At 40.5% G+C, this 18,338-nt stretch overlaps 1 protein-coding gene across 2 annotated transcripts in view; it reads left to right on the top strand.

The window, feature by feature from the left end:
* The window catches only part of zc3h3 (zinc finger CCCH-type containing 3), a 70,789-nt gene that overhangs the window by 26,278 nt on the left and 26,173 nt on the right, over positions 1-18,338 (top strand). For both annotated transcript variants that reach the window (XM_042007080.1, XM_042007079.1), the window contains exon 4: positions 12,109-12,259. In XM_042007080.1, the coding sequence (XP_041863014.1) occupies positions 12,109-12,259 (151 nt within the window). The remainder of the gene's footprint in view (positions 1-12,108; positions 12,260-18,338) is intronic.

The raw sequence follows: 18,338 nt of genomic DNA, 5'->3' as shown, positions 1-18,338 counted from the left end.
CGGTTTACCTCTGTGGGCCCCCTCCAACTGCTCCCCACTGAAATATGGCAGCCCACCACTCTGAGATGGGTAAAATGCATCTGCTGTTCATGGCCTCATATCATCCAACCTGAAACCACCTCACTGCTGACATCATCAGCAACTGCTTCCTGTCTGAAGCGTCCCCATTGACATGTATTTGAATAGAAATGTAAAGAGTTTATTATTTGTCTTTTATCTACAAGGCTACTGTAATAAACTTAAACACTAATCAGCCCCGGTGCACGACTCTTATACCCAAAACAACAGAAGCAAATTACAACATTGGTATTTAAGGGGAAACTCAAAATTTGCAACGGTTTTTACTTAATTTGTCTTGTGTTGTTTATAACATGTCTGCACAGCACTTTGTCGTTCTATATCTCGAAAGGTTCTGTATAAATAAAGTTTTACTTACTTACTATTCACAAGTTTATTCTCTCGTACCATCATGCAGTGTCCACGCTTTGCAGTTTGTTTCTTTATGAGCAACAACTTCTCCCCATTCATCTGCCCAAGGAGACCCCCCCCCACCTCCAGTGGCCAAATGTCCTCTGAGGTTTCCTGGGGCAGCTGGTATCGCTTACAGCTGATGGCTCTGCAGTGTTGATGAACGAGGCCACAAGCCAGTAGCTCCGCCACCCTCCCAGTTGAACACCCCTCTGTAAGGTGACATCACCACCACTCCGGTTGGCAGCATCTGCTCAGGGCAAACGCCAGGGGCTTCCTATTTCAGTATGGGGCCCCGTCAGTCCGTGCCAACCCATTTCTTCCACATCCACGTTAATGACGTCCATGACTTTTCCTCTAAAACAACTGAAGCAGGTTCTTCAGACACAAGTACTTAGTTAAATATAATCCTGTGTATTCTGTGGCCTCCAACCTGCAGCCATGTGTTAATTCATTCATGAAGTAAAGAGCAGATGATTAATACCATCTGTCTGTCATCACATTTACAGTTACACTGCTTCTCTGAAGGCACTTCTGTTTTTAGTGTGCAGGTCTGAATCAGACCCATGCAGAGAAACTTAAACATGCAGCGCTCAGTGTCAGGTGGATCCTCCCTGCAGCATCTTCAGAAAGCACAATTTTTTAAATGATTAAATATTTTTTTCACCTTTTCTTGAATCAGTTGTAATCAGTAATCACATAAAAGGTTATATTTTCTCACGTATAGTCTACATAGGATTCAGGTGTTTATTTTATGCTGGTGTTAAGTGATTTAGCTCATCACACTCCTACGTTTGGAAGTATAGGCCGAGTTCTGGCACAGGAGGGCCGACACAAAACAGCCACTCATAAATTCAGTCTCAATAAACGGCACTCCAACAAGGAAGTGAAGTGGTGATATCCATGGTCATTTTGGTTCTAATTTACATCTATGTTTTAAAAGTGTGAAAAAGTACCTCAAAATCCAAACTATCCTTTTGTTATTTAACAGCATAGAAACCCAGACAAGCAGAAACTAGAAGAACTGATAGCGTTGGCAGCTCTTAAAATGGTTTTAGTTCTTAGTATAGAGTTAAATATCTGGAGCTAAATGTCACCTAAGCTATGTTCTAGTAATATACTGCTGCGAGAAGGCTTAAACACAGTCTGGATTCACACAGAAGAAAGTTCCCTGTCCTGCAGCAGTGGACTCATCTTGTAAAAGTGAGAGTTTGCTCTTACATTTGGCTTTAGGGATGTCACAGTTACTTGATTTCACAATTTATTGGGGTATTATAGGTCATGGTTAATTAATCATAAAGTTCTTTCAATACTGTCACTTTCCAGAAAAGATCATACCTGAGGCACACAGACGGATCACCACGGAATAAAAACAGTTACACAACATTCGTGTCTTTATACTTGTGTAGTTTTATTTTATTCTGTGTGAGTTGTAGAGGTGTGTCCAGAGGAGGCATTGCTGGAAAAACAGCTTAAGTAATGTAATGTGGGATTTTTTGACTGTAGAAAAACTCGATCAAGGTTTCATTGTGGAGGACAGCTAGCCAGCCTGCGAAGTGTGCCATAAAACAGTTGCAATGAAAAGAGGAAATAAATCCAATATGTCTCAGCACCTGCAGGATAACCAGCGACTTTGTATGACAAAGTAAAGGTGAATGAGCAGTACCTAGGCTCAAATAACTACGTTTAAAAGTTTACCTAATAATGTGCTGTCATGTGGTGTTTGTTTAATGCTACATTACACGTGATAGAAACTGAAAAAGTCTCTAACTTTTTTGATGGATAGCTTTGCTGCTCGTGCACAAATATAACTGACACGGTGTGAGGATGATGCCTTGTTTTTCAGCCATCAGTATGTGATGTAGAAGAAATCGGATTTAATTCAGATGTATGGCCTTGTTTCTTTATCCATTTCCCCTGTAAAAGTGTTTTTTTTTATATAAAATATATACAAACATTTTTATAATGTAGTTTACAGGAAGAACCCTCCCGAGTCCAGGTAGACATCCTTTTCATCTGTTTTCTCTGAGTATAATCCATTAAATTTGTTAAAAAAAAGTAAGGAAATTTGTGTTTGGTGGATTATTTCTGTTGTAACGATGCTTCTTGGCAATCAGTCTTATAGCATTAAAAAGGCTGTTTATTTCTCTTTCAAATGGAGCCATATTTGTAAATAAAATGCATTTGTGGGATGAGCCGCAGACCCGGTAGATACTCAGACCACCGGCCATGCCACGTTCAGTCACTTAAATCCACTTTCTTCGTCGTTCTGGTGCTCGGTTTGAACCTCAGCAAGCCGTCTTCACCATGTCTACATGACTATTTGTGTTGAGTTGCTGCCGTGTGATTGGCTGACTAGATATTTGTGTTAACAGGCAATCAAACTGGTGTACCTAACAAAGTGGCCTGTGAACCAGTTTTGTGAACAGTTCTGTAGTAGAAAACTTTTAACTACAAAAGTGATGAAATCCATGTGAAACTCCATCTCCAGCTTTTTAACACTTAGCTGAGTTAGAAAGTAAGAAAATGTTAATGCTGCTAAATCTACTGCAGTGGAATAACACTGGAAACCAGCAGAAAATAAAATTATTTACACATTATTGTTTTTATTTGTTTTATTTTATTTTATTTTTTTAAATCGTTAAACATTTTGGTCATTTCCAGGTTGAGCTAAACTGAGACCGGATATAGAAACAGAAAGAAAGGAAGAGTATTCGTAGAGAAGACGTCTCTATTTATCTCTGTGAGGGAAGTAAAGCTGAGCAGGTTTGGAGTTTGAAACTATTTTTTTGGTTCTGACTCCCCATGTGGGAGGAAAAAGTTTGAACTAATCAAGTCCTCCAGAACGATTGCTATTTTCTCAGTAGTTTCCTGGATTACCTGGAAATGGCTGACTTCCACAGTGGATTCCAGGCTTTTCTTATCTTTGCGTCATTGTTTTTTCTTTGTTGTTTCTGTACTGGTTCTGAGACCAGCTCCGGTTCACATTCCTCCACTAATTCAGGCAGTCTTTCTGGTTCTGGCTCACCAAGTGGTGGACAAAGTTTATTAGAACTAATCGAGTCCTCAAGAAATGTTTCTGTTTTCAGTGAAGTCCTGGATTAGCTCAGGTTGGCTGATTTTCACAGTGAATTCCAGGGTTGTCTTTTTCTTTTTTGTTGTTGTTGTTTTTTGCATCGTTGTTCATATTCGTCCACTAATCTCAAGAACTTTTCTCGATCTTGCTGCCCAAATGAGGGGAAAAAGTTATCTGAACTAATCGAACTCAGATTTCTGGAATGACCTCGTCTTGGCTTTTCTTTGGTTCTCTTGGTGTCCCCTCTTGTCCTGTCCTTGTCTTGTTTCTTTTTTGGTTTGGTTTCATTTTAAATGCCATTAAAAAAGTTCCTGTTTATACCAAAGTTAAGCAGTTTTATATTTGGCATTTGTTCCTTCACTGTACTGAAAAAGAACCAAACTGTGACCTTAAAACCAAGCTACGTACCGAAGCGTGACACTGGCATACCGTTACACCCCTAACACCCATACATCATGCATTTTAAGGACTTCATCTTTGGTTTGCATGCAACACATGTACATGAGTTATGCGATGCTGTATTTTTAAGGCAGTGATGTGTTTTTTTTCATTTGGCAGGGTGGGACATCAAACTGTCAGCATCTCAGGGTATTCTGTCAAAGTATCACTGCGACTGTCAAACATGCAGAGATCACGTTATCAGAACCATCCTGGCTTACACAGGGTTATTAAATTGTGGTAACTCCTTGTTAAATCTGAAGTTAACATGGCACCGCTGTCTTCTGTGGGAGTGCTGGAGCTGTGGGAGTCAGAGGATGAGCCCCAGGGGACTGGAACATGGGATGGCAGGGGGGACAGGCACTGTCAATAATAAGATTAATTATCCATTGGTTCGTCCCAGGGAAGAAGTAGACAGAGACCGCTGTTCCCTGGAATTAGCCGTCAGGTATGGAGGGACAGACTTCTGGGGGATCCCTAAGAGGATGGAGGATTGGAGTTCAGTGCTGTGGCCTGTCAGTAGCCACAGTTAGAGGGCTGAGGATATAGAGACAGAGCGAAGAAGAGTGCTTTACTCAGTCTGGCCCACAGCGCTCAGACAAGGCTCAGTCATCTTAGGATGGAAATCTACTTCCATTTTCACATCCACTTACGATACAACATCTGCCTCTTAGTGTTGAAGAAGCTGGATCCACATTAGTTATTTGTCATGACTTTTGAGCAGATTCTTCCGTTCATTTTATAAAAGAGGATCAGTCCTGTTAAACTCTATCATTCAGGATAAATGAGAGAAAAACTTGAGTTTGTTTTTAAAAAAGATTAATTGCATCAGAAAGTTGTATTTGTCATGGTTTTTTTCTGGGTTTACGACTGAGTCATATACTTCATTTTGCTGGAAATTATTTTTAATAAATGGAGGAAGAAAAAGATTTAATCCTTGTAGACATCATTTAAGCTGCAGTAATCCACAGCATATTCTTTTTTTACATTTCTGATCATTTTTATGATTTGCATTCTAAAATGACTTTTAAGTTACCTTAAACATTAAAATAAAGTATTAATTTAAGATATTAGTTTATAATTTTCATATTATTTGGATGAATTAACAGTTCTTGATTGTTAACAGGAAATTGCTTTGTCACAGCAACAGGAAATGCAGACTATATACATATAAATGTGTTTGACTGTTCAAATGCCGGATGAGTGGCAGGAATGATTTCTGGCTTATTTCAGTCCTGCACTGGGGAGGTACCTGACCGTGTAAAAGGTTGTATAGAAGGTGAAGGTCGTTGTCCAGGATGCTTTCCTGAGCATCCTCACCTCAGATGCCTGCAAACTGATCCAGCCAGCCTCAACGCTGGAGCTCGCTGTCTTTATTAGCGAGACCCTTCCAATGTAGCACTGTGCAGCCGCTAAGAAAAATACTTCGTCTCTGTCGTGTTCATGCATTAGTGCCACTAGCGTTCAAGTCATTATTGCAACTTGCATTCGCAACATGTTACCTTGCGTCAACACGAGCGGCCAACGTGCCAAATGAACACTAGGAACACGTGGCAGTCATGATGTGTATGTGGACGCGTCGCTAACAGCAAGTATATGTTGGGCTGCTGGATTATGGGAAAAATGATAATCACGATTATTTAGATTGAAATTGAGATCTCGATTATTTAACATGAGAGAGTTGGGGGGGGCAGTGTGACATTTGACTCTTTGTCTGTGGTAATACAAACTAGTTTTTTTCTACTTTACACAGACTCTACACGTTTTTGATATTTTACTAAGTACAAATAGCCGAATTTGCGTATTTCCCGATCAAATACAGGGCAGAAACCCCAGTGGAGGCCCGGGCGAGCTGTGCCTCACCTCTGCCTGCGCGATCCATTACAAACTGGGTTGCATGACGCATGCCTGTTTCTGTTCCTCAGCATATCCCCAATATGAACTTTACAGAAAGATTTGTTATACACCATCACTCTCCACAGTCTGTGTAATGTCTTTAATGTTTTTGTGAGAGATTTATTCCTGTTTATCGTGTAATAAAGTGCAGAGAAAAGTCAGCGGGTGGAGCAAACATTACTCGTATTGTTTGCCTCATTTAGGTTTTTCTAAGTGCACAGCATCAGTGATTTAGAGAAGACGTCCCTTTGCTTCCTTTAACTGTTTCACTCTCGCTAGATTTCTGAACTTGATCTATCTTCTCAGATGTGTGCATTCCTGTCTTTTGATTAGTAAATTTTACAGCCGTGTCACTTGCAAACCTCATTAACACTGAAAAGTTATAGGAAATAAATACAAACAATATCTAATTAAAATGTTTCATTTTTCAGCTTCACGTGACAGCGAGACTGATAAATGTAGCTTAGTACTTTTGGTGGTGCACCCAAAAACAAAACCGATGTGAACCATGAACTGCTAGTTTCCCTCTTCTCAACTGAACTGCAACATAAGAGAAAAGCCGATCAGCTGATCACTGACAGCCTGTCACTGAAGAAGAGGACTGGAGAGGAGGAGAAGGAGAGGAGAAGGAGAGGAGAAGGAGAGGAGAAGGAGAGGAGGCAGAGAGGAGAAGGATAGGAGGCGGAGAGTGGGCGGAGAGTAGGCGGAGAGGAGGCGGCTGCCGCGCTGCGCTGGGCAGACACACTGAGGACCAGAACAGTGACGTTTGTGTAAAGTATGTGAAACATGGGAAAAGGGAGGATGTTGAACCTTCTCACCAGTAAAAGCTTGGGATCCCTCAGGGGTGTGACACCCTCAAATCCATCTTGTTCCATCTAATGTCTCATGACGAATGCTGTGCATGTGTTAATGTGTAAAAAATTTAAACGCAATTAATTACATACATTTGTTACCACAGATAATACGTTACATTTTACAGCCTTAATAGAAATATATTATATATAGATAGATATAGATATTTTAAATAGTGTGCCAGCAGGGAGAGTGTGGGTAGAGAGAACTGAAGAGCCAGTAAGGAAGAGAAAGTATCCCCTTACTTTAAACAACATTAGCTAATGTACTTACATGTGCCAGAGGGGCATTAAAACAGCCTAATCATCACTATGCACTCTCACAAATGCAACTTTGATCATTTTAATTGTAGATGGAAGCATTTTGAAGATGGTGCAGGTAAAAATTTCACATTTTTGTGGGCCATTTACAGTTTACATAACATCAGTGCATTTCTAGATTGATCTTTAATTCCCCAAATTTTCCCAGTAATGACATCCTGGATGTCTTGTAGAATGGCTGTTTTTTTTTAACCTCTCATATGGCTGTTCAGAACAACCAATCCTGTCATGGATATCAGTTCTAGGAGCAGATGTTATTGAAGAACTGTTAAATGTCATTTTTCAAAGTCTTGAGTGAGGATGGGAGTGTCAGACTTTTTCTCTGCACATATTCTCTCTTCTTTTTTTCTCCTTTCCTTTTTTTTTTTCCATATTGATTCTGACACCTTCAACTATGCCTGTCAATACCACACACTCATCCACTACCAATGCTCTGGTTTTACTGGCATTAACTCTGGATGGTGTGGAACTTATTGGAGTCATATTTGCATCCCACCTCCTGTAACCAGGCTTGTATCCTGTAAATAAGTTAATTTAGTTGACAGAACATGAAATTAATGAAGTAACCAGTAATAAAGAAATAGCAGCAGTTAAAGTTTTTACATACCTGGTAGATATGCACTTGTACAAGTTTCCTTTTCTTTCTGTTTTACCAAGACAGAAGCTAAAAAATCTGAGAGAAATAAGTCAGAAAACGTGTTGAATGTGGCTTTGAGTCGGGGAAGGCAGACCGCTCACAGGAGGAGCGATGAGTGCATCGGGAGGCGGCGAGAGTAGATTATCTGTGGATTCAGAGCGGCGAGTCAGTGAGAGATGGATGGACGGCGTGCGAGCTGCATGCGTCTGCAAATGGTGTCTTCACAGTGCAGGGCACCACTTGCAAGGCAGGCCACTGTCAAAGGTCTATTAAGGGAAGATTGAGACCCCAGGTGTATATGTGTGAGCAAGTGTGTTTGTGTGTGCGTGTATGTGTTCACATGCTCATTGTTCATGGTCCTGTAGTGGAAGATTGAGACCCCATTGCTCCCAGAGCCACTCAACCAACAAAACCTGCAGTGGTTTACAATCAGTGCAACACCGTCCATCCCTTCCCTCTCATGCACACACACACACACACATATATATACAAACACAGTCATACACACAAAGGACAAACGCCATGGCTCACTGTGGGTGTCATTAAACGGTGGGTAGGTGGAACAGCTGTGTGACAGAGTCTCAGACATGGCAGGTGTCATGATGTTTGCTACAAGCTTTAGAGGCAGATTAAGGTGCAGGGATGTGGGTGGGGGTGGAGGTGGGGGTGTATGAGGTTGCAGGGGGGGGATCGTGGCAGCACCTTTGACAAGCCCTATTTGTCATTTGCCAGGACGCCCAAATAGCTCTGACTGCAGTACAGATGGATTGTGGGAGAAAAAGTGACTACAAGCCAGGCAACTAATCCAGTACAAACCACCACCCCCACCCCTTTTCCTTCTCCAGCTCTTTCTCTTCTGCTGTCTCTTTTTTTTTCCTTTCCTTTGACAACCCAACACACACACTTTCCCCCACTGATATATGATAAGATTCATCCTATTATATTTTAGTTTGGGATAGTCAGTCATTTATTTGGTTATTTATTCGTGTTTAAGGATCTTATCTTCAGAGCCCTCACAGGCAACTTCATTTCTTGGTTCTACCAACGTAAAAACCTTTAGATGACGAAGGTGAAAGTTCTTCATGAACCTCCATAAGAGCATCCGAGTGTTGTAGCTGTGATTTAATAACTCATATTTATATTCAACCTGTGCCAGCCAGTGTGTTTCTGTGAGCGTGTGCTTGGGGAGTGTTTCGGCAGTTCCCCCACAGCTCGCTCGGTGATTTGTTGAACAGCAAATGTTTGTTTGAGATGAATTCTCCAGCTGATCCAGAGCTGCATCACAGCTGACAAATGAAACCAGTTCCTTGGGAGAAGGGGGAAGGCGAGGAAGTGGAAATCGAATCGTTGTTTGTCACTGCAGCCCTCATGGTCACATTTTATATTTGGACAATAATTAAAATCTCAACAACACTGATGATTTGCTGCTAATCATCTTGTGAAAGAGCCGGCTGGGAAATGAGCTCCTCACCGGGTGTACAAACTCATCTGTTATCTGTCCGTCACACCTTCTGTCACTCTTTTCTTTGCTCATTAGAAAGACGGAGTGCTGTCACTGACCACTGCAGAGGATGATGGGTGGAGGCGGGAAGAGGTGGTGCAGAGGATGCTATTTTTTCAGGAGTGGAGTCATTTGAATGACTATGTTGGGATACTTCATGTTGCATTAAGTGTGACATTAAAGATTGTTTTTTCCATGAAGCATCAGGCAGCTTGTGGCAAATTAATATATAAATTCATTTTTATAAACATTAACTATCGCAAAGCATTTGGTTCTTGTCTTTAAAAGCCACATATTTTCTGTTTTACCTCATCTTGGAATCTTTTTCTGTTTGTACTAATACACCAACAAATGGCTGAGATCACAGACTCTCAGATTTGTTGATTTGATTGTATTGTAGCTGGAAGCTCAGATGTAATATTTAAATGCAGCAGACTGGGCCAAAAATTCTTATATCTAAACCTTACCTTCTTTTTATTTGTCCTGTCCAGCACCGTGACAGCAGAATGATGTCGTGTTGTGCTGAACTAATTGGCTTTTGACAAGAGGATTTTTATGGCTTGACGTTAATGCTGGACCTGACAGGGGGAACACATAAAAGGCGAGCGTGAACAGAAGAGAAAAGGAGAGTGAAGAGAGGAAAAAAGGGATACAAACGATAGGAAACAATATCTGTACAATCAAACCCAAACAAAAACCAAAACAACCAGCTGCTACACCAAAGAAACAACAGAAAACATCCTGTGTAAGAAAACACAGCAGACAATCATCGGGAGCACTTGTGGGAATGTAATATTTAGTGAGTGGGGGGTCTTGTAATTTGAGATATGACTGAAGATGAGTTAAAACTTAACAGGTTTGATTTAATTAAAACAAACATTGGTGTGATTTTTCTGTTGACATTGAGTTGAACCAGAATGAGCTTAAGCATCCTAACTGAGAAGTTCGTCCAACTATTGGACACATTCTCTTTGTCTGCAAGGAAACACTCATATGTTTTATTTAAATGAAAAGAAAACAACAAAACAACCCAAAGAACTTGATTTTTATGTTCTTAGAACAGGAGTCACTGTTTCATTTTTTCATTGAAGGCAGGATTTCATGTTGTGTTCTCTGTTTACATAAATTAGGAAGTCCTGGCATTTCCACAACTGCTTTATATATTCAGTTCTTTGTGACATCTCTGTTGATAATAGTCTATCATATACACCAATCCAACCAGCACATTCAGCAGGACACACAGATATATGTCATCATGGCTGTCTGATCAAGGTGCTGCCTCATCCATGGATCTGAATGATAATATAGAGGACTAATGTTAAAATGAAAATATCAACCTGAGCCTTGAGAAATGTTGAATCCTCTGTTTTAACCAGAAAAGAAGTGAACACACCCTCATAGAGAACTGAACTGATGTTGGAGAAATGTAACTCACTTGCAGCAGAGAAATGATCAATTTTATCAAAGGTGTTTGATCAATGAAATGATTGACCCATAAAGTTCTGATTGGCTGAAGTTATGACAGCTGTTTAAAAACTGGCTTACTGCCTCAGCTTTGACCTTCTTTTCTTACAAGAGTAATTAAGTAAATGTTTAAATGATGTGGAAGTTCATATGAGCTAAATGCCTTTTCTTCACAGCAAGAGGTCATCTGGGAAAAAAAAGTTAGTGCCGTTCTTAGACAGCCTCAAGTTAAAGCAGTTCAAACATTAAACCAAGTTATGTGTTTGTTGTTGGGGCAATTTGTCAGTTTTACATTATTACGCAAACAAGAAAAAAACACCTTGTTAAGGTATCGGAGCACGAACAAAGCCATTCCATTTTTGTTATAGATGGGAAACATCTATCCATCCATTGTCTCTACCTGCTTAGTCCAATGCAGGGTCATGGGGGCTGGAGCCCATCCCAGCTGCTTCTAGATGAGAGGCAGGGTACAGGGCCAGGTCAGCAGCCTATCGCAGGGCCAGGTCAGGAACACTTTGGTAAAAAAGTTTGTGGACGATGTGCTCTCTGAGAGGTCTTTGTTAAAAAGGTGAGCTTGTTCTCTGTTGACCTGAGAAGATCAGGATTAGATCAGGATTAGATCAGGATTAGATCAAGATTGATCAGGATTCGCTGGAATCTAATGAGTTAAGGTTTATTGGCTCTTTTCAAGCATTTAAAAACATTCACCTCCTGTTATAGTAACACCAGCTTATACTGTATAACTGATTGTAACTGATGTGGAAATGGAAAGTTTATCTGGAAGTCACTGAAGTATTTGTCATTTCAAAGTTTACCACTGAGATTAATTGAATATTTATTCATTTCATTTCATTGCTTGGTATGTTGCACATATCTTCTCTGTAACACTGATCAGATATCAGAAAACTTTTACAATCACTTTTCATCTCAGACGTCACTTTGGCCCAAGAAGTCTTTGGTCTCAGTAAACTGATGCGAACAGAGACTGAATGCAAATTCCCTTCTTTGTGCGAGTATGTCAGCCGGCCCAGGCCATCATAAAACAACATGATGGATACGCAGCCAAATAAATAAATAAAAGCACTTAGTCCCCTTTTTTTCTATTGCGATCGGTCTCCTCTTATGCCTCCTCTCTGATGGATTTGTAAAATGATATAACAAATGAGACTTAAAGTGAATAGGAAGGAGGGAGGCTGGGCAGGAGGGATGAAGGCCGCGCAGAAAGAGACAGAGCACATGATTTATTAGACTCATAAAAATTCTGCCTCTGTTATTCCCTCTCATTTTTATCTGTGAAGCTTATTAAAGAGCACACCTGCCAGAGTCCTCAAACTTGTGTGTGCAGTTTCGTGCATTTGAGATAAATGTGCGTTTGTTCGCATGCAGACTGGAAATCAGCTGCAGCCTCGGTTTCTTTGCGTGGTCAGATTTTCATCTTAATTGTTCCCGTCCACAGATCCCACCTCTTCCTTTCATCGTAGCCCCGCCTCCCAGCGGGTGTTCAGGACGCGCTACAAGATGGTGACCCGCCCGGGCTCCAGCACCGTGCACACCCACCACTACAACCCAGCCCTCTCCTGGAGAACCAAGAGGATCCAGTCTGCCAGGTAGTCCATGTTGACAAAGACACACACACTCACACACATACAAATCCAATCAAACTTTATTTATAAAGCACTTTTCATGCCGAAGGTAACACAAAGTGCTTTCATGATAAAAAAATAAAATAAAACAATTTGTGCATATTAAAATAAAACAAACCTTCACACAAACACACACACAAACGCATCCTTCTGGTGTGGCTTTAATGCGACTTAGTGGCTAATATCTTCAGCACGGAGCAGCGCCCTGTCTTTTATGTCACCGTCATGTGTAGCATGAGTGGAAGAGGTTGGAAATTTATGGTGCTCATTTTTACACAGTAGATAACCCAGAGAATAAACCATTTACACCAGCGTGCTCCTCCCATTAATTCACAGCAGTGGGGGGAGCATCACACCCACATCAGATACTCAGAGACGACTGGGTGGCTTCCTCCTTAATGTCATTATGGCCCCATCTTTTCTTTGTTTCTGTTTTCATTCATCTGACTTTCATCTCTTCCGTCAGCTCTCCATTTCTCATTTTACTCAACATAAACTGCCTGCATCAGAGTGTGAAGATTCATTTATTACCTGCTAATTACTTGTTTGTTTTTTTGCTGCTGAATGTCCCGATGCCATGACAGTCGCTCAGTTCAGTGAAGCAGATGGTTTAAAAAGTCTAGAACCTGAAAAAAAAAAATTAAATTTACTTCTGGACAATGACTAAAATATGTTGACATCCTGCGTTTAGGAACAAAACTAAAATTGTGTCCAGTGTTGCTTTTCTGAAGCTGACCGGTCAGATTTGCAGACCTGGCTTCACACCTGTGTGGTGTGTTGCAGGTGCATCACTGAGCTGCTGCCTCATGGTTGTGTGTTTATTTACACTGCAGAGCTTTCTGTTAAAGCACAGCTAGGCTGTGTCTGTCTCATGGCCATAATTGGAAAGTTTTGGGCAAGATGTGGTCCATGAGGTCTGAAAAGTGAAAACCAGGGAATGTAGCAGTTGCAACCAGACTGCAGTCGGGTGAATTTTAATCCTTGTTTAAGGACTGTGCTAAAAAATGTACATTTAATTCTGTAGCATAATATCACCCCACATTTAAATTGTTTCAATATGTTGACCAACTAATGGTTCAGCTGTAGATGCCTTCTTTTTGTTTTTTTTCTTTATTTTTTGTATATTTGGCCATCAATACAAATAGATAACATGTAGTTAGACATGTGGCACAAATGGCATAGAAGCAAGGGGAGAAATAAAAGGCGGGGGGTTTACAATAATATACATATGCAAAGCAATACAACAATAATTAAAAAACTTCTATAAATCAGTCATATGTCATACATGTTATGTTTCAGAGGTCTTTGTAATGGCAAGACACATGAGAACAGGTTAAACAAAATAATACGCTCACACTTTAGTCGGCTGTAGCGGGCATTACTCTGTCAAAAAGGGAGGAGCCTGGACATGGTCAGCAACAATACTCAGGTAGGCTGTGGTGGTTAAACCAGGCCACGTTGGTACTTAGGGGCCCAAAGTGGGCCAAGAAAATCTCCCCCACACCATCACACCACCAGCGGCCTGAAGCATTTATCCAAGATGAAGTAGGTCCGTGTTTTCATGTTGTTTCTAATTCTGAGCCTAGCATGTGAATGTGGAGCTGAAATGGAGACTCGTCAGACCAGCAACGTTTCTCCATCTTCTATTGTCCAGTGTTGGTGAGTGTGTTTGAATTGAAGCCTCAGTTTCCTGTTCTTGGCTGGCAGGAGGCACCCGGTGTGTCTTCTGCTGCTGTAGCCCATCTGCTTCACGGCTGGACATGTTGTGTGTTCAGAGATGCTGTTCTGCATGCCTTGGTTGGAACCAGTGGTTTTCTGACTGATTAGCTTTTTGGGTTAACAAGCAGTTAATCAGGTGGCTGGGGAGTGTCTAGTCTTTGCTGGCTGTTGTCAAGTTCCAAACTTCTGATTTTAACGTGTTGGCTTGTAAATCTCTGATTCCTACAGACCCAAAACATCAACTTTTGTCATGAAGTTCTAAGTAAATTTCCACCACAACCAACCTTTAAATCAATGTGATTATTATCATTCAAAAACTAATTCAGTCAATAGATGGATATTGGGCTGAAGAGAGACTACCCCCTTCTCTACCTGAGGTCATTTGTGTATTCCAGATTTGGTGAGACAGAGGGGCCTGCTTGTGGCTGGACTCAGCCTCTGGTGACTTATTACTATTCATTTAGCTGCTGCAGTAAATATTGATTCATCAAGGGATTTTCAATTTGAGCCCCTTGACATCTTGTGAAATATCACCATGTGTGTAGAAGTGAGTAGAGAGATAGGTAGGGAGGGGGACAGGTCAGGTCCCCCGGGAGAACCCCTCCCCACTCCACCCCACCTCTGCCTCCCACCCCTCCCTCACGCTTATCTATCTGTTAAACTCCAAAGACCAGCACCAATTTTATCAGTTTAATGTTATTGAGTGGAGCCTGAGCTCATATTCTCTGTTGTTAACTACTGAGTGCTGCTCTTCGTCTTTGGCCTATCACACCCACTGATCCCTGTCCTCATAGGTCCTCAGCTCTTATCTCTGCCTGCTTATAGCTGAACCTCAAGCTACTTAAAAATACCAGACCCAACATACACCAAGGTGAAATACAAAAACACTGTAACACCTTTTAATATTTAAAACGGGCTCTTTTACTACATTTTCCTTTATGTCACACTGTCTTAAGGCTGTGACCTGTGGGCTGCACATTCCTCTGTACTGTTACTTTTATACTGGATGTAAAATAACACAAAGCACCACGACACTTAAGAACAAGCGCTGGTTTTTAATATAGATGCGAAAAGTTCTCTGACAAGTACAAGTAAAAAAACATACAGGTCATTTTGCATTTAAGTGCAAAAAGAAATTTGCTGGTAGTTCGAATGTCCTGTTTTTGATTTTTTTTTTTTTTTTTTGCTTGTCGTTTTTCTTTTTTGACTTACAGTATAGTTGCAACTATTATGCTATTAATTTACGATTTGTGTGTAGACGGATAGCGGGCCGGTCCAAAATGACTGGTAGGTCGGTTTGGAAGATGTTTGTTTTTTTTTTTTTGGTAATATTAATACTGAATATACTGTCTCCCCTATAACATATGTGGGGAGACAGTTCCAAATCGTGCAGATAAAAACATAATTCTAAAGGCTAAAAAACACGGGCAGCTTCTTACCGTAGTGCGTCCTATGTCATTCCAGTGAAGTCCCCTAAACAAGCCACAGTTTTTAATCAGTAAGTTGAAACTGTGTTTGAACAGTGAAATGTTTTTCTCCACTACTGAGCAGATTTTCACACTTTTGTGTCCCCTGTTGAATTCAGTTGACTTCAGCTTTAGTCGTACAGTGGCAATTCACAACAACGTCATCTCAGGGCACCTTACATACAATCAGTTCAAGCCCACTCATTGTGGTCTATTCAGTATTCAGACAAGACAATACAAACAGAAAATAGCCAAGGAAACCAACAAATTTCATCAAATCTTGACTTGGATTCCTTTTTCCGTAATGACACGGCCATGACAATCCCAGGACTCATCAAGCTTGGATTGTGACAGACTGGTTCAGGAAGAGTCCAGACCTAAACCCCACTGAGAATGTTTGGGATGTGCTGGAGAAGACTTTGCACAGTGGTTGGACTCCTCCATCATCAGAACAGTAAGATCTCTGTTAAAATGAATGCAACTCTGGATGGAAATAAATGTTGTGACATTGCAGAAGCTTATCGAAACAATGACACAGCGAACGCTGCCGTAATCAAAGCTTAAGTTGGTCCAATGAAAAATTAGAGTAGGAACTTTTTGGGGCCAGGCAGTGTATTTAAAACTAATACTTTTAAGTACTGAGCAAACATTTGTTTGACGTGCACTGAATGGCACCGATGTCCTTTTGTCTTAATGATGATTGTAAGACTGCCCTCTGTCGATATGGACGTACAGAGTTTACATGATCAGGAACAAAATATCACTGTAACAGTGTATCTGAAGCCATGGATCACAACCAAACTACAAGTCTGGACCAAATTCATGTAGAAACTTTTAGTTCTGGTTCTGCTCAAACTGACATTTTCAGCCTACTGAGAGGTCTTCCTCAAGTCATTAATAATCATAGACCTCAGAAGTTTTCCCTGTTTCTTTTAATTAATGTTTTTTGTTTCTGAAATTGAAGTCATAGATCCATCCTAGTTAATGAACAGTTTTATGTTGTGGCCTCAAGTTTTAATGACTTCATTGTGTCAGGTCTCTCTTGTAAAAGAGATTCTGAATTTCAATGGGACTTCCTGGTTAAATAAAGGTTAATAATGACGGACAGATCTGAATCATGCAGTCTTTGTTTAAACTAAGATACGTGCCAGAGCTGATCGATTCATGCAAGAGAATTTTAAAGGCGAGGACGGTCGTCTTCTTGCTCAGTTGCACTTTTAGAATCTTTTTAAGATAATGATTTCAGTGCAGAGATTAAAGAGTTGTGTTATTATTCAGTTGTGCTAATTATGTAACTGTGAGGGTCTCGTGCTGATCCAGAACTCAGTAAACGTGTGCCAACTGTAAGTGGCATAACATTGACTGCTGGGAAAATTAATGGGACTTTTACCTTCTGCAGGAATGGGCTCCCACAATGACTACTTACCATTTGCAACTCTATTAGTCTGCAAATTCACAGCAGCCAAAACAAACCACAAGTGATGTTTTTATTGAACCAAAATGATTTATGGTGAAAGCTGCTTAAAATAGAATAAATAAATTAAACCAGGATGTCAGAAATGCTAATAATGCATGTGTAATAACTATGTTAGCACTTTCCCAATCAGTGGTAGGAAATATTTTGGAGGAAAAGAAAGATAAACCACAAGAGAAGAGATCAAGGAGTAAGGTGGATATAAACGGTGTCAGGATGTTCTGTAAAGATGTTCACCAACAACTCAGGAGTTTGTCTGCTGAAAAATGACATTTCTGCATTTATTTCTTACAATAAACCTTTTGAGTGGAAAAAAAAAATTAAGAAGGTTTTAAAGAAAACAAAGATTTTTGAATATACAGTACTTTGCAAACAGTCTGATCTGCACCTCATTCTTCATATTTCTTTTCCCAGCTGTCAGACTATGTTGGAATCTTTGTCTTTATCAGTAGTTCTTCAGCTTTCTGAAGGGCTTCTAAAGTTTTTCTGTAGACATTTTTTCCTCTCATTTTCAGTCCAGTCCTTTAATTGTTCCTGACAATTTTAGGGGAGTCTCTGTTTTTTTAAGCCACTTTGACCAATGAATGATTCAAGCATAAAAGGTTTCTAACTGAAGGATGAACTAGTGTTGTGTCGACACGACAGACAACTTAGCAAAGAACCACTCATACATTGGATCTTTAGGCTCTTTGTTATTAGCAGCCTGTCACAAAGACACATCATTTGTTCCCATTTCTTTAGTTTTATCTCTGAAAAACAGCAAAGATCAGACATTTTGACGATTTATGCTCCCTTACATGAGTAAATAGCAACGTCCGTTTCAAACGTCATGCGTCACTGTCCTCATACTTCCATGTTTTATTACCATAGTTGTTAAATCAATTCCTCCAGTAGAGGGCAGTGCTGAGTTCAGAGTTCACTCCAGCAAGTCGACGTTGGTTTCAGACACCGTTTAGCAGCACAACACACCCTAAACATTTGCATATAGTCTTTCTTCAAAAGCTCATGCAATTTATACAGTTGTTGTGCTCGTCTTCATTCTTCTGCTTTTTTGTTCCCTTCCTGATTCTCTTCTTCTTCTCTGGTTTATTTCTTTCACTGGTGCATATCAGCTATTCCACTCAGCGCAGCCCCAACGATTTCTGGTGGTATTGCTCCATCTTATGCGTCAAGCAACAGATAGCTAAGCTCCCTGAAAATGGATGCAGAAGACGGATGAAACTGTCCGTCCGTCTGTGTATCTGTCTTTTGCATAGAGTATAAATGGACCTTTTGCTGGAAACTTGGTATATCTTAGCATGGTGGCCGAAAAGTGGAGGACAAAAGAAGAAGAGTGAGGACTAAAAAACAGCAGGTGAACATAATCTGAACAGTGATCTCCTGA

The sequence above is a fragment of the Melanotaenia boesemani genome, chromosome 14 (genome assembly GCF_017639745.1).
Source record: "Melanotaenia boesemani isolate fMelBoe1 chromosome 14, fMelBoe1.pri, whole genome shotgun sequence".
NCBI lineage: Eukaryota > Metazoa > Chordata > Actinopteri > Atheriniformes > Melanotaeniidae > Melanotaenia > Melanotaenia boesemani.
The sequence above is the reverse complement of the archived record's forward strand: the minus strand, read 5'-3'. Positions and strand labels throughout refer to the sequence as shown.